Source organism: Hordeum vulgare, chromosome 5H, assembly GCF_904849725.1.
Source record: "Hordeum vulgare subsp. vulgare chromosome 5H, MorexV3_pseudomolecules_assembly, whole genome shotgun sequence".
NCBI lineage: Eukaryota > Viridiplantae > Streptophyta > Magnoliopsida > Poales > Poaceae > Hordeum > Hordeum vulgare.
In genome coordinates, this window is record NC_058522.1 from 329201212 (window position 1) to 329224963 (window position 23752).

General features: G+C 45.3%; 1 protein-coding gene across 1 annotated transcript; it reads right to left on the minus strand.

The window, feature by feature from the left end:
- Window positions 1–4800: 4800 nt before the first annotated feature.
- LOC123395327 (F-box/LRR-repeat protein 3) lies at window positions 4801–8510 on the minus strand. The gene is made up of 7 exons (XM_045090313.1): window positions 7753–8510; window positions 7020–7148; window positions 6689–6793; window positions 6216–6609; window positions 5678–6102; window positions 5335–5586; window positions 4801–5182 (listed from the first exon to the last, which is right to left on the minus strand). Exons 1-7 carry the CDS (start codon window positions 8413–8415, stop codon window positions 5123–5125), a joined length of 2028 nt encoding a protein of 675 aa, XP_044946248.1. The 5' UTR covers window positions 8416–8510; the 3' UTR covers window positions 4801–5122.
- Window positions 8511–23752: the final 15242 nt, after the last annotated feature.

The following is a 23752-nucleotide window of genomic DNA, read 5'->3' on the forward strand; positions in this document are numbered from 1 at the left end:
GCCCCTGTTGCGTGTTGCTGGTGTGCAGGGGCGTGGTGTGGGTTTTGGCGGGTGGTGTTACCGGTGAAAGCCGTACTCCGGCAATGTTCGGAGTTGTCGATGGCGGCGCCTACGGGCACCATTCCCTTGTTGGAGGCATCGATGTTGCAACATTCACTCTCCTTCCCATCTTGCTCCGGGGGAAACCCCAGATCTGGAATCCTGGATCGGACGATGAAGTCGCTTGGGTCTTGGCCTGGCGTCGCATTTCCTCTTGGGGCATCGTTTTGGAGTTTGACTCGGTTAGAGGGGCTCCGGGCTCGTGAAGGTGGTTGACGACGGCTTACGTGACATCTGCGTGTGAGCAGCAGAAGCATTCATCACATGCAAGGTGCGTCACGCAAGCTATGTCCGCTAATCTCACGGGTTGTAGTGGCATATGTCTGCTCTTTCATACATAGCGTTCCTCTTCAATGCCGTGAGCTTTTTGGATGTGCTTGTGGCAGCTCGGACTAATGCAACGGTTTTTGGTGTGTACTCTAGTAGCAGCGCAGGTGCTCGAGTGCCCGGCCGGGTATGTTGTGGAGTGGCCTTCTGGCGTGTTGTATGTTTTGTGTGCTTTAGGTCTAGTCTAGCTAGACGCTGTGCAGGTTTTCGCCTGGTTTTTCTTTAATAAACCAAGCAGTTTGGGTCCTTGTACCATCTTCTTCTTTACAATGAATATAACAGCTCTCTTGTTATCGTTTAAAAAAAGTAATAGTGAGAAGTAACTTCAACTAGTAACATACATAATTTAATTATTACCTTTATAAGAGCATGGTTAATAGTATATGCAAATGTTGGCTATATGATGTTGTCATGTCATATATAATCATCGTTTATAGTTACTCATACAACATGATTAGCTATAAGGTTGGCTATAAGAGTATTACTTTTTTCACCTTCTCTCTATCTTTTTCTTCATATTTATTGCATTTGCCTAGTAGTACACATATAGATAAGGTCTTGCATGAGAGCATGGTTAATAATATAGCCAACAATCGACTATAAGAGCAAGTATAATAAGGTACATACTGTAAGGGTTAAAATATTATATTTTTGCTAAGTTGGATGAAAGAGAAGAGGAGAGAGAAGGAAAGCGGGTTGTAGATTAACAGCCGGTTGTAGCACGAGCTCCAAGAAACATTATGAGGATGTAAGGTGGGCCATGTAGTAATAAAATAATATTTCTTAGCAATTTTTTTACTATATGTGTTGGCAATTAGGTCGGCTATATATGACATGACAAATCTTTATAGCCAAGAGTTGGCTATACTATTAACCATGTTCTAAGGAGTTGGCAAATCTTTATGATCCAAATTAATAGCCGACATGTACAATAGTAAGTTTTAAATGTGTACTACTTTATTAATAGTTGGCCAATCTTACAACCTCACAAAGTGTCTTGGAGTTTGTGTTATAGTTGTAATCAAGAATGAGCTTATCTTCTTTCTCCTTTTCTCTCTCTTCCATCTAAGGAAAGATATAATATTCTAATCCTTATAGCCGGCTTAGAGCATGGCTAATAGTGCAGCCGGTTGTCGGCTATATGATGTTGGCACGTCATCTATAGCCAAGCTTATAGCCCGTAAGTACAATAGATATATGTAAATAAGTATTACTTTATTGACACAACGCCCACCATCCTCTCTCACAAAGTGTCTACGAGCACGTGTCACAGCCGGCTATTAGTTTATAGCCCGTTTCTCTTCTCTCTACTCTTCTCTCTCTTCCAACTCATCACAAATATATTATTTTAAGTCTTACAACCCGCCTACGTCATCCTATTGCACTTGCTCTTATGTCACATTGTCGTACTTGCTCTTAGGCCACTTCCAATGCATCGGTGTTAAGATGATGTGTTAAGCACATTAAAAAGTTTAGCAACTGAAGCCCCCAATGCATAGATGTTTAATTTGTTGTAGCTAAAAGCAAGTACAATAGTGGGTTTATAGCCTGCTTACATGCCACTTTGCTCACGTGAAGGAGAGAGACATGAAAAAATTAGGGGAGAGGGCTTTCATGGAAGAGCCTACCTATACACGTACTTTTAGAGCATTTGCAGCCGTTCGGCCCCCGAGTGGTCCGAAATAGCGTCGGATGGGGATCCGCCGGTGCTAAAAATGGTGTGGGGGATCGGCTTTCGAGCCGCCCACCCAAGGACGCCCCCCACTCACCGCTTTCGGCCCAATTTTGACGCAAATTTGGCCCACTTTTGGCCCATATTCGGCAATTTTCAGCATAAATTGAACAACAATAGTTATTTTTTATCACATAGTTCATCACAGAAATCAACACAAATTAAAAAATAGTATTAACAAGTCAATACAAATCAAAAATCAAGCTAGGCGTTGCCCTTGAGCCTCCATAGGTGCTCCACCAAATTGTGCTGCAGTTGTTGATGCACTTGTGGGCCTCGGATCTCCTCGCGCATGTTGAGGAAGGGAGTCCAGGTTGCCGGTAGTTGGTGATCAACTTGGGCAAGAGGACCTTGCCTGTAATGTAATATCGTTTTGTGTCAAACACTTGCTCCTCGTGCTCGTTCCCAATGATCATGTTGTACAAGACAACACAACAAATCATGACTTCCCACACAGCAAGACAATACAGTGTCGGGAAAACTCGCCAAAAAGTGGGGGCCGGGGGAGGGGCAAATCCACGGCGAAGCCGATGGGGAGATAGCCTCTGTAGCAGCCGTAAGCATATGGGGCGGTGTCGGAATCGGCACAGTGGCGGAAGATGTGGTGTGAGAGGGGCGGTTCCAGAGAAGAAAATGCCTTCTTTCGCGTGATAGGGGGGCCGACGCGTCGTTTTTCCTTCCGACGGCGCCCCTGGGGGGCCCCAGCGTGATGGGTTCGGTCTGGGACCGCTGGGGCCAATTTCGGCCCGAGCCGGCGAAAACGGCCTCCTAGGGGCGCGACTAGGCTGTTTTCCCCCCGACGGTGGAAAAAATGACCAGGGGAAGGCCTGTTGGGGGCGCGGCTGGAGATGCTCTTAGGAAAATACAATAAATATGAAGAAAGAGATAGAAAGAAGATAAAAAAATACTCCCTCCGTCCCAAAATAAGTGTCACGGATTTTGTACTAAATTAGTATAAATTTTATACTAGCTCAACGACATTTATTATGGAATAGAGGGAGTAGTATTCTTGTAGCTAACCTTACAGCTAACATTGACTATAAGTGGGGAGAAGAACTTTTGGAATGTGGGTATATGTGCACCCTATATGTAAAAGAAATTTAGCAATTCAATAAAAAGAAATCTAAAAATATTTTAAAAATAAACTTGACATTTCATTATACTTGTAAGAAAAAAAATCTTAAAAAGGAAAGTACGCTTTGACTTCTTTTTTAAAAAGACAAATTTTCGGTCAAATAGTATGAATAGTGATCTATAATAGCAAATAAATTTTGTCTTTTTTTCAGAAGTCAATGTTGACATTCTTTGTGAAAATTTATATACTAGAGCAAAACAAAGTCAAGTTTAATCTAAAGATACTTCAAAACTATTTTGAATTTTTAATTAATTAAGAAGTTCTCATATAGCATCCATATACAACGAGGAACCAAAGGGTATTTTGCCTATATAGATGACGACTATATATGACATTGTAAAACTATATAGCCAATAGTTGGTTCTACTATTAACCATGCTCTAAGCATGCTTCATTAAATGATTGAGCAACTAAAATCGTTCATGTATTGGTGGGTTTCTTTCATTTAAATGTTTTGTCTAGATTCACGCTATGGCATTGTTTCTTCCTAGATCATCATACTCATCTATCTCTTCTTAATTACCTTGTCACATTATATTTTTTGCCTATGGGGCATGCTTAACACATGTACAAGACGGAGCACGAGCCCACTCGCACCATTTTTCCATGTATCTCTCCTCCACATAGACAACAGTGCCATGTAAGCGGCTACAAAAACATGGTTAATAATATAGCCAGGTGAAGGCTATATAAAACTGTCATGTCATCTATAGTCAACATCTATATGCACTCATACAACAATGTGTGCTATAAGATTTGCTATTACATTACTAGTATTTTTCTTTATTATTTCTTTATTTCTTTTTTCACATTAATTGTATTTGACTAGGAATGCGTATATAGCTAGGCTTTTGCATAAGAGCACCCTCTTATTTTTTCACTTCTCTTTCCTCCACATAAGCCCGCTATTGTACTTGCTCTAATAGAAAAGTAACATATGTAAGGTGTCATGCAACATTTTATTTATTAGATTATATACTCATCGTGTCTTGATATGTGTAATGTTACTTATAGTATAAGTAACTAGCTTATGTTATTTCATTTATCTCTCTCCTTATTAAATCATTTTCACATAAGCAAATATGATGAGTTGGACCTCGTGTTACTCCCACTTCTGAATAGCCTCAGAATTGCTATAGTTCTCAAAATAACTGGGCACTGACTAATGCCTGGTAGTAGAATTGAAGTACAGTAGTATGGTTAAAATTTTTAAAAACTTTGCGTTCTCCGGCCCGTCCAACTTTGTTTGCTGCTTCGCCACTGCTTATCAGTGTGGCAAACGTCACAACTCTATCTATCTATACCATAAAAGAAGAAAGAAAGAACAATTAACCTAAGGTCAGCAAAAGCTACTTCCTTTTACTTTAAATTGTACTCCCTATGTAAAGAAATATAAGAATGTTTAGATCACTACTTTAGTGATCTAAACGCTTTTATATTTGTTTACGGGGGAGTATCATGCAATATAACAGAACCATTCATGATTTGAGAATTGGACACCAGGAGAAACACAGGCTAAACTACTACTCATTCGAAACAAGAGCGCATTGGACAGGTAATAGAACTGTGCACACTCTCACATTGATCGGTGAGTTTCTATTAAGTACACGTCGACCTCCAGCAATTCCTCTATGATTTCATCCATCTCCTGCTGCTCTATATACAGGATACGGCACAACAAAAGAACCTCCTAGTGCACTGAAGGAAACATGAGTATACAACATTGTTCCGATAATGTCTGTTCTGTACACAAGTCCACCTTGGTGCAAAGCCTCGTTCTACACCATATCCTGTAGGCTGACAGCCAAGACGACGACGTCAAACATTTCTCATCGTACAAGCACGTCTCGAGACTGTTGTTGCCATATGTCGCATCGTTCTTGCTCGACCTGCAAAGACCACATGATCACCATTAGAAACCATGCTGTTAAAACTTCAGTTTAGTTGATATCTACAGAATACATCATAAAAGACATAACACAAATAACAATTCAGCTTAAATCTTCTACACCTAGGCTTGTAGGGGGGGCAAGTAGAATACCTTGAATGGTTTATCAATCCACTGGAAAGCACAGCCGCGAGCCTCAACGACTTTGAGCATATGCGGGGGCATCATAGATCTGAACGCTGCATGAAGCTTCACCCTTGTCAAACCACCAGAGACCATCAGAGCAGCCAGCAAGCCATTAGGCGTAATACCCGCCAAGTGTACAATCGTCATGTTCTGAAGCCCGCATATGCTAGAGAGGGACAGAAGCCCAATATCGGTGACCGAACAGTATGACAAGTTTATCTGTCATGATGTAGCAATGTTAATGACACAAATATGGACACGGTATGACAAGTTTTTTTCTCTTGAAAAAAAAAACAGAGAAGGATCGTACCTGACGGAGGCTATGAGAGAACTGGGAAAGAAAAAACATCCCCACATCATTGATCGCAAAGCACTTCTTGACATCAAGCTTGGCAAGTAGCCTGCATCCGATTGCTATTTCTGAGAGCCCAGCAGATGAAATACTGGGGCAACCACGGATCTCCAGTGTGTTTAGCTTTGCACATTTTGAGAGCGACATCAACGAAACATCTGTTATTTCTGTACAGTACGACAGGTTGATAGACTCTAGCATTGGACAACCTTGGGCAATTTGAGTAACCCCCTCATCACTAATACCCCCAGACCTATACAAATCAATATCTCGGAGTTCTGGACAAGACTTCCCAATGTGGATAAGGCCTTGGTCACTTATCCTCATGCATATTCCAATTTTTAAGCTTGACAGTTTGCTGCATCCAGACAAAGCTTTCAAACCTGCACATGAAGGATTACATCGCTGTCAGTTTTGTGTTGTCATTGTTGCGAGAAACAGTTAACTCGGAGTCCATTTACCAAAAATAGTTAGATATTTGAAGTTCAGTACAAACCTTCATCGTCCAAATCACTGTCGGTGATATCCAACTCTTCCAAATGGCAACATCGCTTCCCAATAAGTCGGAGCCCTTCACTAGAAAAATGGCTACAGGACTCTATTCTTAGAGAGATGAGGGAATGGCATGAGCTAGTGATGGCAGCTAACGAAACATCAGTGATATTGCGATTGCAAGTAATGTCCAGCTTCAGCAAATTCTTTAGTCTTGACACAACGAAAGACAGATCAGTATCTGTCACTCCTGAGCACTTGCTCAGGCTCAACTCTCTTAAAGAGACACAAGAAATTCCAATGTGTTTTAGTCCATCAGCCATGAACTTGCAGCCTTCCAATTTCAAGGTCTGCAATTTAGGAAGCATTTGGAAGCATTTTCCCATAGATGCAGTAACCTGCCAAAAAGAAGAATGTAAGACAAACTGGAGAAGGTCAAGTTATGCCCAGATGATGCTACTACAGTTAGATACTTACATTACAGCAGTAGGACAGATTCAACTCCAAGAGATTTGGCACTGCCTTCACAACTGATGAAACTCCCGTATGAGTGACATTTCGACAGGTAGACATATCGAGAACCTGCAGGAGTAGATGTGTTATTTTCAAGTTTATTGGCCACGATACTTGGGAAACTTTAAATGCAGTGCCAAACATACTATATTAACTGCAAATGCAGTGCTAGTAACCTAGCGACATTACATTATAAATCTACACAAAGAGTTGATGAACCTAATAGTGATCAAATGAAGGTGACATGACACACAAAACCAACACATGAGACAAAATGGTCTAGTTTGATGATTACCCGTAGTGATTTGCTGCTTTCATTCTCAAGACCACTAAGGGCATCATCATCTATTCCAACACATCCCACCAGTGCCAACACCTCAAGATTGGGTAGCTTCATGATGGCTGGAAGGCAGTCTTTGGAGATCTGTAATGCAAGATAAGTATTTATTATTAGTACAACAAAATTAGCGTGTTTGTCTATTTGGCACCTCAACAGAAAGTAGCCATTCCCATCCTCAAAAGGTATTTTTACTGCACTGGTCCAATTCTTTGACAGAAATCAAGCAATAAAATGATGAAACTGGCTGATTACTGGTTCCCATCCTCCCAAGACTGAGGTAATGACCATGGAGTGTACAATGCACAGTCACTAAGATAGAAAAAAAAAGCATCTGCTCGCAAAAATAATAATCAAGAAAAGTGATTTCACTGCTATAGTCAAATTTCCTGATTTCTTGCAAAAGAAGATATAAACAAGTTGCTAAAAACTTCAAACCATTGTGCTAGTATCTCCCATAAAGATCGAACGGGGAAAGTACCTAACCTACAAAGATGGTTGGAGAAATTCACGTGAGAGACATGTACATCTGAAATTTCCAAGAAAGCACCAAAACCAACTCTCTTTTTTTCATTATTAATTAAAGTGTTTCTGGAATCAAGAAACGCGTGAACCAAGCCATAACTCCTTTGATCATCCAAGAAATGGAACAGGACGTAATGAAGAGAGATGAAGAAGAAGCATGGCTCACCATGGTGTAGGAAAGATGCAGGTTCCTGAGTTTGTTGCACTTGAGGGCGAGGAGCTGGATCCCCAAATCCGTGATCCCGAGGCACCAGTTGAGCGTGAGGTCCCGCAGGTCTGGGCAGCCGACGGCGATGCAGCCGAGGCCCATGTCCGTGATGGGCTTGCAGCGCGAGAGGCAGAGCCTCTGCAGGCCCCGCGCCCGCGCCAGCTCCGCGGCCGCCGCGTCCCCGAGGTCGACCCCATTGGAGAGGTCGAGGTCGGCCAGGGCGGGGCAGGCGGCGACGAGCGCGGCGAGGCCGGGCGCCCCGAAGCCGCGGGAGCGGGAGAGGTCGACGGCGCGGAGGGAAGGCACGGGCGCGGAGGAGAGGGCCGCGCCGGGCACGCGCGCGCAGAGGGTGAGGTCGAGGCGGGCGGCGGTGGGGTAGCGGGCAAGCGCGGCGCGGAGTAGGTCGGCGCGGTACGGGCGGAGCACGCGGCGGTGGCGCGACTCGGCGGCGTGGCAGGCGCGGGAGGCCAGCGCGAAGGACTTGAGCGCGCGCGGATCGGCGGCCGCCACCCGGTCCAGGACCAAGAAGAGGAGCTCGTCGGGCAGCTCGTCGATCGGCGCGCCCGCGGCAGGGCATACGCGTCGGCGCTTGGGGAGGTGGCTGTGGGTCGCCATGGCCATGACGGGCAAGGCAAGTTGGCAGTTGGTTGTCCGCTGCGGCGACACCAAGAAGGGAGGGAGGAGTAGCAATGGCTGGCCACGGCCAACCCACACGCAACAATCAACAAGGAGGAGAGGGAAAAGGCAAAGGGATGCCCGAAATGGCGAGACTGCCCCTGGGTCGCCTTATCACGGCTCCCGCGATAAGCTCCACCGCGTTTCCATATTTACCCCTAGCCGGCCTCGCGTTCCAGCATGGGAGCGGAGTACGGCGCGCGCGACGACCGGGGGTATTACGGTCATTGCGCGGCGGGGAAAGGACGGTACGGAGGAGGTACAGGCGGGGGCAGGGGTGGAAACTGGGAAAAGATGGCGGGGAAAGCGAGGTGAGGGAGCGGGGGAGGGTACGATGCGGGGGAGGGACGGAACGGAACGGATCGTACAGCCGGACCGGTACGATGCCCCGCCGCTACGCGCACCCGATTCCGCCCTTACCCGCGTCCGCCAACCTCGTGGCGACGTGCGGGCCCGGGTGGGGGTGATGGAGGGTGAGGAGGGAGACGGGTGAGAAAGGGGAGGGTGGGATTTTTTTCATTTGACTGGCCCCGTACTACCCGGGGACGGCACGCACTGCGACTGCGTGGAGTTGCTTCCAAGGCGTAGAGACCACTCCGGTTATCACCGCATAACTTTTTCATTTGAGAGGTTAAGACATTTCTAACGGCATCCTGCAAATCGCTACGATTCGGACCGAGTGTCTGAGCCGGTTTTTGTCACCAGACATGACATGATGTCGCACGCGTCCGTGCTTGAATTTTCGTAAACCGAAAGCAAACCAGGCAGGTTGTTTTGGCGGAGCCCGGTTGCACTTGTTTTGGCGGAAGCAAATTGTGTACTTTGGTGAAAGCAAACTGTTTTATGTTATTATGTCTGTTTTGGCGGAAGCCGGTTGCACCTGTTTTGACGATGAGGGCTCTGGCGGAAGCAAGCTGTTTATTTTGGCGGAAGCAAACTGGTTTATGTTGCTATATCTGTTTTGGCGGAAGCCGCATGAAGCATGTAGGAGGTGTGTGTGTTAGCGAAAGCACGCTGTGTATTTTGACGGAAGCCGCATTAATAATAAATAAATAAAAGCGAATAATCTTTTTAAGGCTGGTCATAGTGGAGAGTATCATATAATAGTATCATGCATATGATACAACTGTATGATACTACCTTTATAATGCATAGTACTTCCTCCATCACAGTATATTGGACGTATCTCCAAAACGATAATTTTTTACAATTAGAAGGAAATAAGACGCATGCCATTAATTAGGGTGTTTTGGAAACCGTCTTCAGCTATGCATGCTAGTAAGTCGCTTGTTTAGTCGTCAGATTTGCGATTAATTAGGCGTTTTTACAGCTCGGCGGCTCGTTTTTCCTACTAATAGAAAATCATCTAGATCACAGAGCCCTATGAGATACTACCTCCGTCCAAGTGTATAGGGCATGCGCGTGGTTCTAGGTTGTCAATTTAACTAGCTAAATATATATTATATGTAATAAAAATTACATATTCAGAAACTACATTCCCATGTGAATCTAATGGTATATCATTTATTACATATAATATATATTTAGCTACTAGTTAAATTGACAACCTAAAACTACGTGCATGCCCTATACACTTGGACGGAGGTAGTACGCCCAATATACTGTAGTATCATAAACTAGTAGTATCATAGATGACCTTATTTATTGACATGCATGATACACATTAGAATAACATTTAACATGTTACGGTATCTACCTATGTTACCATAACCCTCTCTCTCATCTTTAATTATGTGCCACATCAGCATGTTTGATAGTACCAAAAATATAATACTACCTAAATTACTTCCACTATGGCCAGCCTAAGTGAATAAAGGTACACGTTTAAGGTATAGAGTTGGACGTGTTCAAACACATCTCCGGACATTTAGTGTACTCACTTTGTAGCACAGTGTTGGAGACACTCCTATAACTATTATTGTTAATGTTATTGTTATAGTACTATCACCATAAGAATATAGAAAAATTGAGAAAATGTGTTTGCATAAAGTTGGTACATTCGTTAATTCCAATTTACGAGGCCATTGCACGTCTATTTAAACTTTTAAATCCAAATTTAAGCGTGTGTGATGTGTAAAATGCAAAGAGACAAGACTGTTTTGACAACGTAGTCGTCCTTCCGAGACACCTCAACAGTAGCGAGGCCTCGGAATCAATTGCAGATTTCCCATGCAGGTTACTTCCTTCATTTCTAAATATAAACATTTTTAGAAATTTTTATACAAACTACATATAAATATATAGACATAATTTAAAATATATATTCATTATTTTTATTTTGTATGTAGTGTGCAGTGAAATTTTTAAGAGGTTTTATATTTACGAACGAAGAAAGTACGAGAAAAAAACATTACAGCCATGGTTTCCACTTATTTGTTTCCGTGGCTACCAGCTCAATAATTTCATGTTAGGTATGCGTCGATTCGAGAGCAAGACCAGCCTTGATGGCTCCACTTCCGTGCGCGCAAAAGTCAGAAAAGCACGTAACGGGAACAATAAGCTATCGATCACCCACTTGCTCGAGCATCTACAAAAGTGGCGTTTCTATGTGCTCCTACCTAAATTCGACCCGGAAAATGTGCCCGTACCTAAAATTCGACCTGTATATTTTCTTGTCCTTCAGATCAAGGCTATATATTTATGATCTACTGCTAGTCTATTGCTTCCTCCGTGAACTAATGTAATAGTAGTATTTAGATCATTAAAGAGTTTAGTGATCTAAATGCTACTTCCTCCGTCATAAAATTCGTGTCTTAAATTTGTCTATATATAAATATATCTAGTCACGTTTTACTATTTAGATACATTCATTTCTAGACAAAACTAAGACAAGAGTTTTGGGACGGAGGAAGTATTACATTAGTTTACAGAGGGAATACAAATCGATCAACACATCCCTAAAATTAGTATGACCGAAAGGATTTCCTTCAGTTTTTAGAGTGAATTTCAAAAATAAAAAATTACTCTCTAGTTTCATGCTTGTGACAACTTTTATCCCTACTATAGAAATGCGGACTATATATAAATGTGTGTGTGTGTATATATATATATATATATAGTCTGCATCAGAATCTTTAAAAAAATGATATTGCGAAACGGAGTGGACAATGAAACCTAGCCTATGACCCTAACAGAAATATTCAGTGCAGACCCAATTTAAGAGGGAAACTACTGAATGCACTGTGGTTCTTGTTGGAAATAATTGGGTGGTCGCAGTCATATGCATGATGCATGATGCATGATGCATGGCTGGCCGGCTAGATTTGCTTTTGTACGAGTATAGAAACATAGAAAAGCAAGTAAATAAAGAAGAAAAAAAGATGCTCCTCCACCAGATGATGCCTCGGTGATGACGGTGGAGTGCGCGTGAGGCGACCGCCGTACCAGAAAGGACCCGTTCCGTTCTGTGCTGGTACTAGTACCACCAAACTACGTCCTCAGTTCACACCTCGCCCTGATAAGCACTCTCCCAGAAGAAACGATAAGATATGATGATGATGGGGAACAGCCGAGCTGATCTGATCTGATCTCATCTCGCCTCCTTTTCCGTTTGGAAGGTTGCTTGATAGCCTCCCTCCCAGCCCGGCCTTTTCCTGGGAAGGCTCCATCTGCGGCTCTGCCTGTCCCTCTTCCTACCGTACCTACCTGCCGACGCTTCAGCGGGCCAACCCGTCTCTTGTCCCCATCCGGCAGTGGCACCCTCACGTCCACGCCATATGTCCCGTGGATGCGGATAAGGACTGTTTCCAGGCTCCCCAAAGAGATCTTACAAGGAAAAACTAGGCTGCTGTTTTATTTATTTTTTTGAGGGAAAAACTACGCTGATGTTAATCTGACCTACTACCGTTGAATGCCGATGGCTGTCGAGATTGCCACCACGTGACCTTCCCAAACTCTTTTTTTCTTTTCTTTTTGCGGGTGGTCTCAACCTCTTCTTTCACTGTAAGGATGTGTTTGGTTTGAGGGATAGTCTAGGATGGTTGTGGGTATCTCAACCAGGTGGCTGGGATAGTCTTTTTTGTTGTTGTTGACAGGGTGGGGTTATCCCATGTTTTGTTTGGTTGAAAAGATGAAAAGTGGCCTGGGATCCAACCCTGCGCCGCCGTGGGATCCAGCCGCGCCGCCCTGGGATCCAACCGCACCGGCCTGGGATCCAGCCTTGCGCCGCCCTGGCCTCATGCCGCCGCTCCGGCCTGGATTCCTCCCGAGGGACGGCCTGGCCTCCTGCCGCCGCGCCACCCTGTCCTGGGATCCAGACGAAGCAGAGGAGAGAGGAAAGAAGTAGAGACCAGAACGAAGCGTGCGCGGGGGGGGGGGGGGGGGGTGGTTGCCGCCACCAGCTTGTTTTTCGCGGGTCTCCCCATCCCAGTTTTTGAGGAATATTCGGGGTATGTGGTTGCCTCTATCCTTCTTTGACCGACAACCAAACGGGTGGCAGCCACCAAAAAAAGGGCTATCCATGTCCCTAAGAGGATATCGCTCAAACCAAACACATCCTAAATTTCTCTTTGTGTTTTCTTGATTCTCATTGAAGATAGGTAAACGCTTCCACCCGACGCGTCGGCCGAATCGTTCGGCCGGTCGTGCGCGGGCCTCGCGCCTCGCGCCTCGCTCGCCTTGTGCATGTAATATTTTTTCGTCAGATTTATTTATTGCAACCATGTGTGAATTTGATACAAACGTTTTTCATTTTGCTATAATCTGTCTATTTAAAAATCTACATCCACGTTTGGTTGCAACTCGAGATTGTTGGATTTTTGCTACAACCGGCGTTTTGACTTTTGCTACAACCGTGTTATTTTTTGTTACAACCGGCATCATTTTTTGCTGCAACCGTTCACTAAAAAAGTTGCATACACGTTCATGTAGATATTTGCTACAACCGGCGTTTGACTTTTGCTACCACGCACCATCAGCTTCTTTTTTTGCTACGATCACATAGATATATTTTTTGCTACAATTATTTCTTTTGTTGCAACAGTTGACGAAAATTGTTGCATCGTGGACAAAATTTGTTGCATCGAGAAAAATTTGTTGCATCGAGATCTAACGGCGCGGTCCGCCTACAGCTGGCGGATCGGGCGGCCGGCGCGCCGGCGCAGAGCATCGCCATTGAAGATATAGTATAAATTTATGGACTACCAGGCTCGAACAAAACGAAGAAGATAACTAGGTCGACTTTTTCAACTCGGCTTCCCACGTCGGTGGTGACGAGGATGCATGGAGGCTCTCTAGCGTTTTAAAAAACTAGTCGAATGCCGATTAATAAAAAATCATGGTGGTTGATAACCTTGCACATGTGACTTATGAGTGTGTTGGGACAAATATCATCTTATACTTATTAATACATCAAAACCCATGTACTTCGCATTCAAATCACCATGACTCAACTTAGAAACATACAAATATAGGCGCGACTGGATGGGTAGGTGAAGTTTCGCGCGAGCGCTCGAGAGTTCAGCGCGCGGAAGCGGGCGCAACAAATAAGCGGTGCACGATGGCGTTTTCTCCCGCACGCTGAATTACATATGCCGTGCGCCGTCTTTTGCGCGTTCGCTGGAGCGTCCGGAACGGTAGCGCGCGCGCTAAAATGACTACTTTTTCAACACGACGCCTATATAGCGCGACTGTTGGAGATGCTCTTAGGAATGGTGTTAAATTGTAGCGTGCGCCCTCAACACAAACACATTTCAGCCTCAAATGTATATAGGAGTAAAATAAATCAACAATAAATAATTTAATTATTATTCCAACTCAAATAAATAGTTCATGAATCGTACAATAAATTGTTCACCAATAATACAACAAATAATTAATGAATAATATAACAAATAGTTTATTTCAATACAACAAATAGTTCATATAACATCAACTCGTGCGGTGCCCATTCCATGACCATCAGTTTTTGACTAGATTCTTTTAAAGCTCATCATGTGTTTCGCCACATCGAATGACATGATAGGAGGCAACAAAGTGGACCATCTTTGCAGTGCTCCTCCGCACTCACACGCGTTGTCCATTTAACTCGTACTGAGAATAGCCTAAATCTTATCCACTCTCATTCTTGATGATCATGCTATACATGACCACACAAGTGTTCATGTTGTACCAAAGAATCTTTTGATCCCAAAATCTAGTCGATCCCCACCCACACCCCCTCTCTCTAATCGTAAGGCGGATCTCTCTCTCTCTCTCTCTCTCTCTCTCTCTCTCTCCTCGCGCCCCCGAAACCCACCACCGCTGGAGCTCGCCCTTCCCTCCTTCCCGCGACCCGCTGTCGAAGCTCGCCCGCCCCGCGACCCTCCTCCACCATCGCTGTGACGTCCTCGATTTAATCGTACGCTAATCATACACGCGAATGCGTACGATCAAACCCAAGGACTCACGGGAAGATATCACAACACAACTCTAGACACAAATAAAATAACATCAGCTTCATATTACAAGCCATGGGCCTGGAGGGCTAGAATACGAAAGCTCGATAAACACACGAGTCAGCGGAAGCAACAAATATCTGAGTACAGACATAAAACATGGGCTGCCTTAGAGAAGGCTAGCACAAAAGATACAACGATCGAACGAGGCGAGGCCTCCTGCCTGGGAACCTCCTAACTACTCCTGATCATCAGCGGCCTCCACGTAGAAGTAGGCACCGTCGGGGTAGCAGTCGTCGGTGGCGGGGACCTCCATCTCCTGGGCTCCATCATCTGGTCGCAGCAACGGATCGAGGGGACAAGGGGGAGCAAAGCAGCAGTGAGTACTCATCCAAAGTACTCGCAAGTCTTACATCAGAACTATTCTAATTATGCATCAGTATCAAAGAAGGGGGGGTTATATGTGGACTGACTGCAGCAATGCGAGAATAGAGAGAGAAGGCCTAGTCCTATCGAAGACTAGCATCTTCAGGGTCTTGCAGCAATAGACGAGAGTAGAACAGGGGTAAAACATTAATAGTCATATTGTTGCAGCAAAATTAAAGTGAGGTCACGCCTAAAGATCCTCCCTCGACTCCGTGCGAGGAAGCAATCCCGAGGCAAACTAATTTCAGTTAAGTAACAATTGTAGTTGTAAAAGATCGAGGCACAACTCCAAGTCGTCCTGTAACCGTGGACACGGCTATCCGAATAGTTAAATTTTCATCCCTGCAGGGGTGCACCACATGTCCCGTCACGCTCGACAACACTCTGGCCGGACATACTTTTCTGGGTCCTGCCCGGCCTCGGAATATCAACACGTCGCAGCCCCACCTAAGACTAATCAGAGAGGCCAGCCCGCCGGTCTAACTCCTAAGCACAAAGGGTTTGTGGGCCCAGTTCCCCTTCACGCTCTTGCACGTGGCGTGGGCGGCCGACATCAGTCCTAGCATCCCTTAATCACAAGAGCGATGCATCTCGGGACCACTCGGGCGCGCGCCGCTACATTGCTGGCATCTGAAAAGCTTCGGCTGATACCGCGACGCTGAGTACCCATAATTCTTCCCGCGTAGCCGGTTAGTGCGAAAAGGTCTCTGACCAACCCAGATCAAATACCCAAATCCATTAACATTTTAATTAGGCCAAAAACACAGCCTCACGGGAATCCACCCGTCTTACAACTAATCACCAAAGATCCCAGTAACATGGTCGAGTAACTGTGTGGTTGTAACATCGGGGGGGAATCCGAGGTATCACCCTCGTTGGATTCCGAATGATGTACCCGTCAAGGTGGGCTTAGAGGAATCACCCTCGGGGGTCCCACACTTGAGGGGTTGCACGACAGAGGCGTCATCGGGAATGGTGAAAGAGGAATCACCCTCGATAACCACGACCGACTAGCTATACTACAGAGATATCATCAGGAGTACTTAGCGAGGTGTCACCCTCGGTACCCGATAGTATCTCTGTAGCGTCGTACAACGAAGGGGGGTGTAGGTGCTGTGTCGGGTCTGGCTCGTCGATCAGGGATCGAGATTGAAAACAAGCGGGGCAACTGGACTACGGGGTCAGAGGGGATGACTGCTCCACCTATACTAAGCATATTAAAGGTACATGACTGAAAGTAGCAGTTCATAAAAAATAGGCTATGCATCAGATATAGGAGCTAACTACAAAAGTAGCAAAAATACTAATGCAAGCAGTAGGAAGAAAGACATAGGCGATATAGGAATGATCAAGGGGGGGGGTTGCTTGCCTTGCTGCTCTGCGGCAAAGGACTGATCGGCAGGGTCGTAGATGTACCCGGCAGCATCGTCAGTCTCGGGGTCTACCGGTAAGAAGAGGGGGAAGAAACAATAAATAATAGCACCGATGCAACACAAAGCATGACATGGCAAGATGCAGGCTAGACATGAGCTAACGCAACAACATACGTCATAGACGGGTCGGAAGAATATCTGACGATATTTTCCGGGTCTCGGGCTACTACCGGTTATACTGGAAATGATGGAAAGGTTCCATGTTTGCTATGCTAGGGACACGTGACACACGAATGGACCGTGTATCCGAGTTCGTCTCGTTCTGCTGATCAACTTTCATGTTGAAAATATTTCGATCTGACTTACGGATTATTTAATATTATTTTTTTAAGTTTTATTCAATAATTAGGAATTAAAAACAGATTTGAATAATTTAGTAAAAAGCTATTATAACATCAGCATGATGTCATGCTCACATCAACAGTTGACTGGTCAACTGACCAGCGGATCTCGAACGTCATGGGCACAAGTTTTAATTAAGATTAAATATTAATTAATCAGATTAATTTAGTGGGGGACCCACGTGTCATACTCTAATTATTATAATTATCCAATTAATTAATTTTACTAATATATCTATTTATTTATTTAATAAAAACATTAACATTATCTTTATTTTTATTTTAACTATCGCGTGGGGCCTCCCTGTCATAGACAGCGGGTGCGTTGGCCCCACCGGTAAGTGACCTTAGGCCAAATACTCGATTTTAATCACAGATACATAATCGTGCAAATATCGTATTCCTCCAAATATCTATATACGCAAATACATACATCGCATCTCATACATACATACATACATACGACATCTAATACATATCTTGTTTTATTTTCATTTAACTCTTAGCACTCTCATCTCTCTCTCTGTTAACACAGAGACAGAGAACAACTCTCTGCTCCAACTCAACATAGAAGAACACCTTCTTCAAATCCTCCTACCAGTCACTACCGTCGACGGATCGGAGTCCCGTTTGCCGGAACGGAACCGGGACGGTGAGGGGAACGCGACGGTGGGAGGAGCCCGAGGAGGGGCTCACCAACGTTGATGAGACGGCCCGGTGAAGCCGGAGTTCGCGAGAAGGTGGAGGTGACGGCGGTGATGGCGCGGTGGTGACGGTGGTGACGGTGACGGTCGTGCCGGCGAGGAAGAGGCCCTCCTGGAGGGGGGCGGCGTTGAAGGAGGGGGCCGGTCGAGGTGAGGCCGGCCGGATCCGGCGAGGTGGAGATGTCTCCCTGCCCGGTCCCTCCTGGACCGAGCGGGAGGAAGGGGCGGTGGGGGTCGAGGCGGTCGGTCGACGGGGGTGAACCAGCAGAGCTCGGCCGGCGAGGCTCCTCGGGGACTGGGAGGCGAGGTGGGGCTCGGTCCCTCAGGTGGGAGGAGGAGCCGAGGGAGAGGACGGGTCTGGGGGCCGACGGGGTTGGGTGAAACGGGGGTAGACGGGGAGAGGTGAGGCCGAGGGGAGGAGGAGGCCGGCGGTGGGGGGAGCTCGCCGGCGGGAGGAGGCAGGAGAGGGGCTCGCCGGCCGGGGTGGGGCGAGGTGGAGAGGAGGGCTCGGGGTGGGAGAGGGAGATCGTGGGGGGGTCTGGTGCGTGGGGGTCTCGGTGGGGGAGAGAGCCTCCCGTGGAGAGGGGGTTACGAGAGGGAGGGCTGTCGGTGGGGGTGCCCCCCCCACGAGGGAAAGGAGCCCCTGGCGGCGGCGCAAGGGGGAGGGAGGGAGCGAGGCAGGGAGGGGTTCCCTCGCCTAGGGTTTGAGGGGGGCGCGGGGTGGGCTGGCTCGGCTTGGCCATTTTGGCCTAGTCGGCCACGGGGGTGGGGGGTTTCCTTTTTTTTCTTTTTCTTTTTTGTTGTTTTGTTTTGTTTTGTTTTATTTTGCCTTTTCCTTTTCTATTATTTCTTCTTTTTCATTTCTTTTCTTTCTTTTATCATTATTATTTTTAATACTTTCTTTCTTTAATAGTTAATATGAATTTATAAATATAATTATCTTTTGTTTTCAATTTCTGAATCCAGATAGAAATTCAATGCGGGTCAACGACGGTAATTCTCGATGATGTGGCATCATTTGCGGGTGATCACTGTAGCTTAATTACAATATTTACTGTAGCAAAAGTCGAGGATGTCACAATCGCCCCCTCCTCCATTACCGCCCTCCTCCTCCCCGGGCCCTCCTCCTTCATGCGACCCCCTCCTCCACCACCTCCCTCCTCCACCATTGTGCCCTCATCCTCCACCATCGCCCCTCCTCTCCGTGCCCCCTCCTCCACCACCTCCCTCCCCCCTCCTCCTCATGACCCTCCTCCCCTTGACCCCTCCTCCACCACCGCGTCGCCCCTCCTCCACCATTGTCCCTCCTCCCCGCGCCCCTCCTCCTCTATGCCTGGCCTACATGCACCGTCATCATCGCCCGGCCGCGCCCCTCCCGTGAGTCTTTTTTTTCCTTTTTAGTTTAATTTGTTAATTAGCTTAGTTAATTAGGTTAGTTGTTAATTAGCTACCATTAAGTGTCCTAATTTAGGTTAGTTGTTAATTAGCTTAGTTAGGTTAGTTAGGTTAATTAGCTTAGTTAAGTTACTTGTTAATTAGCTTAGTTAGGTTGGTTGTTAATTAGTTTAGTTAGAGGAGAAGAAAAGAAGAAGAAGAAGAAGAAGAAGAAGAAGAAAGAGGAGAGAGGAGAAGAAGAAATAAGAGGAAAAGGAAAAGAAGGAAGAAGAAGAAGAAGAAGAAGAAGAAAAAGGAAAAGAAGAAGAAGAAAAAGAAGATGATGAAGAAGAAGAAGAAGAAGAAGAAGAAGAAGAAAAGGAAGAAAAGAAAGAAGAGGAATAAGAAGAAAAGGAAGAAGAGGAAAAAAAAGAAGAGGATGAAGAAGAAAACGACACCCTGCCACCCCAACACAATTCCCCAACACGATTCCCCAACACCCTAACATGACGCCCTGACACCCCGACACGACATCCTGACACCGTGGCACGAAACTCCGCACAGCTATTAATACGCCACCCCCGACGCCACTGACCCCAACCCCCGACCCTCGACATCTCTTCGGCCTCTTGTTGACCGAAAAGGTGATCTTCGGCCTTCCAGAGGCCGCCGGCCGCAGACCTCACCAGGATAATGCTCAGAGAGGAGAGGAGAGGCAGAGAAGAGTGGTCTCCGGAACCGGAAGAGTTGGCGTGCTCCCCCTTCGACCGTGCGTTGCCATACCTGAGGGGGTCGGGGATGAGCGAGTTAGGGGGTTCCTCGATGTCGATGGAACCCTAAATGACATCTATATAGGTCATATATTTGTGTTAGGTCATATTTTTTTTTGATTTTATTAATGAACACAAAATATTTTTGTTGATCGGGTGGATTTACATGTATAGTTGTCTCGTCGCTGCGAGGTTTGCTGTTCGAAGACCTCCCCGTGTGTTCGAGGAGCTCCGCCCATGTGTTCGTGGGTGAGTACAAATGACATCTCCTCCTCGCCCCTTCATTTTCTCTAGGTCGATCTTCGGATGAAACTTGCTAGATATAGGTACATTAAATTATCAGTATACGTGACCAGTATGTGTCTCTCGTTCAAAAGGGTTACAGTTATAAATATGCACGCATTTGCATATATTTATAACTGTGATTCTTCTGAATTGTCCAACTTATCCATGGACAGCCCGAGTATGTGTAGATTGGGTTCGTTTTCCCATATGCTTTGTTCCGGATCCGATGCATAATTTCATTAGTGCCTCCCTGTTGTTCTTCGGATACACGTCCTCTCTGTTTATTGCACAGACGTGTATCAGGAGAACAGCGGGGAGGTGATGCCGAAATTTTACGTTGGATCCGGAGCAGAGCATGGGAAAACGAACCCAATCTGCACATACTCGGGTGGGATTAGGGCCTATGTTTACCTATTAGCGTGTAGGTTGCATGGACGTAATAAAACTGGAGAACTTGATTAACTAATGATTATATATGTTGAATTATATATATATATATTTTTCTTGTGTGTTTAGTAGCTAGTAAAGATGAGTGATCGTGCGTGGATGTACACCGGTCACGCTAGTCAGAAAGAGATGACGAAAGAATGGTTTCTAAAAACCAAGGGGTTTGTGAAAGCCGCATTTGCAAATGGCTATGAAACAAACTATTGCCCGTGTCCTGGGTGCGACAACTATCAAAAGAGGACATAGGCTGTAATGATTAAACACCTGCAGAGGAGGGGTTTTAAGCCTAATTATACGGTGTGGACATTTCCTGGTGAGTCTATACAATGCACCTGAGCTGAGGTGGTTCGACGTCGCACCGGCAAGCATGGTACCAGGATCGAAGACATGGTGCAAGATTTTGATGATGCTCGGGATTCGGACGATGAGATGGAGGAATCTACAAAGGCCTTCTATGAAATGTTGGAGTCTTCACAACGTCCTCTCCACGAGCATACTGAGCTTTGTCAGCTGGATGCCATTATACAAGTAATGGCTCTGAAGGGTCAGTTCAACTTGGGAAGAGAATGCTACGATGCGATGATGATACTATTTGGACGCTTTCTACCCAAAGGCCATGTCATGCATGCAAACCTGTACCAGTTGGACAAAATACTCCGTGTACTTAAGATGCCCTATGAGAATATAGATGCCTCTGAGAAAGGATGTGTCTTATTTAGGAAGGAGTATGCACACTTGGACTATTGTCCCATTTGCAAGTCTTGCAAGTGTCTTGTGGTAGACAACAGTATGGGTGAGAAGAGGCAGACCAAAATCACAGTTAATGTTCTTTGGTATATGCCAATCATACCAAGGCTTCAACGTCTTTTCATGGTCGAAGAGCCAGCCAAACATATGACATGGCACAAATTGGGCAAAAGAATTAAACTAGATGCGGATGGGAATAATATGGCGGTAGACACATCGGATGGGGAAGCGTGGAAAGATTTCGATGGATTACATCAGGATAAAGCGGCAGATCCAAGGAATCCTCGAGTCTGTGTCGCCACAGATGGGTTCAATCCCTTCAGCATGACGGCAACCTAATACAGTTGTTGGTCTATATTTGTCATTCCACTCAATCCACCGGGCATATTATGCAAAGAAAGAACATATTCCTGACGTTGATAATTCCAGGGCCCAACTATCCGGGGAAGAATATGAATGTGTACATGCAGCCGCTTAAGGATGAATTGCAAGAATCTTGGGATAATGGGGTCAAGACATACAATGCCGCTAGAAAAGAAAACTTCAATATTCATGCGTGGTACATGTACTCGATGCATGACTTGCTGGCATATGCGCTATTCTCTGGATGTTGTGTGCATGGAAGGATCCCGTGTCCCTTGTGCAAGGCACCTCTTCAGTTTCCTTGGTTGCAGGCTGGTGGGAAGTATTCTTGCTTTAACTTGTATAGACAGTTCCTCGATCCTCACCATCAGTTCAGAAAAGATAAGAAGAACTTTACCAAAGATAAAGTTGTCAAAACCTTGGCACCACCTGAGTTGACAGGCCAACAGAACCTGGATTAGTTAAACGCCCTCGAGCATGATCCAAATCGTCCAGGGTATTTCAAGGGGTATAATTCAGAACAAGCGTGGACTCACAAGCCATGCTTGTGGGATTTGCCTTACTTCAAAGACCTCCTTCTTCCACACAACATCGACATGATGCACACTGAAAATAGTATCGGAGAGGCCATTTTTGGTACATTGTTCGGCATAGATGGGAAGACAAAGGATAATACTAAGGCTAGAGTCGATCAAGAGACACTATGTCATAGACCGTTACAAAACATGCGGGAATCGAAAGGAAAGCATAAGTGGTCGAAGCCAAAGGCATGGTTCAATCTTGGAAGGCCAGCTATGAGGGAAATTATCTTGTGGGTCAAAATGCACTTGATGTTCCCCGATGGGTATGCAACGAATCTAAAGAGGGGAGCGGGTCTTGAAAAATTAAAAATCTTTGGTCTCAAGAGTCATGATTGGCACGTACGGCTTGAGCGGGTAATGCTGGTGATGTTACGTGGTTTTATTCCTGAGGATGAATAGCTAGTTCTGGTGGAGGTGAGCTATTTCTTCCATGTTCTTTGTGCGAAAGAACTGTCGCGTGGCATGGTAGATGACATGTAGGAGTTGGCGCTGGAATTGCTCTAGTTCATTTATGACATAATGAGCTAATTTAGCTCCAAAATGACGTAATTAGTTAATTTAGCACCAAAATGACATAATTAGCTAATTTAGCTCTAAAATGACATAAGTAGATAATTTAGCTCCAAAATGACATAATTAGCTTAGTTAGCTCCAAAATGACATAATTAGCTAATTTAGCTTCAAAATGACATAATTAGCTTAGTTAGGTAAAATAACATCAAAAGAACCTTGGTTAGCTCATAACTTAGCGTATCTTCCTCCTAAATGACATAATAAGCTCAAAATAATAAAAGAATTGTAATCATCCTCTTTCTCTTCTTCTCCTTCTCCTTCTTCTTCTTCTTCTTCTTCTTCTTCTTCTTCTCCTCCTCCTCCTCCTTCTGCTCCTCCTCCTCCTCCTTCTTCTTCTTCTTCTCCTTATCCTCCTCTTTCTTCTCCTCTTTCTTCTTCTCCTTAGATTATTTTTTCCAAGAAAGAAATACTTAGCTAATTGATACGTCTCGAACGTATCTATAATTTTGATGGTTTCATGCTGTTATCTTGTCATCTTTGGATGTTTTATGTACCTTTTATATCTTTTTTGGGACTAACTTATTAATTCAGTGCCAAGTGCCAGTTCCTGTTTTTTCTGTGTTTTTGGCTCTTTTCAGATCTGGTTTTGGAACGGAGTCCAAACGGAATAAAATCCCCGAAATAATTTTTTCTAGAACGGAATAAGATCAGGGGGCTTGAGGGCCAAGACAGGAGAGCTACACGGGGCCCACAAGCCCTGTAGCCGCCACCAGGGGGGCGGCGGCTACCAGGCTTGTGGCCTCCCTGGCGCCCCCTGACCTAGCTCCTTCGCCTATATATTCCCTAAAATACAGAAAAACCAGGGGAAACCACGAAAACACTTTTCCGCCGCCGCAAGCTTTCG

What these genes read in the sequence shown, in the direction of transcription:
- LOC123395327 (XM_045090313.1), bottom strand. Translation starts at nt 8,415, where the DNA reads ATGGCCATGGCGACCCACAGCCACCTCCCCAAGCGCCGACGCGTATGC. An exon ending in CAGTGATTTGGACGATGAAG is followed by an intron (nt 6,103 to 6,215) that starts GTTTGTACTGAA and finishes CTTCATGTGCAG; the next exon opens with GTTTGAAAGCTTTGTCTGGA. An exon ending in TCTCTCATAGCCTCCGTCAG is followed by an intron (nt 5,587 to 5,677) that starts GTACGATCCTTC and finishes ACATCATGACAG; the next exon opens with ATAAACTTGTCATACTGTTC.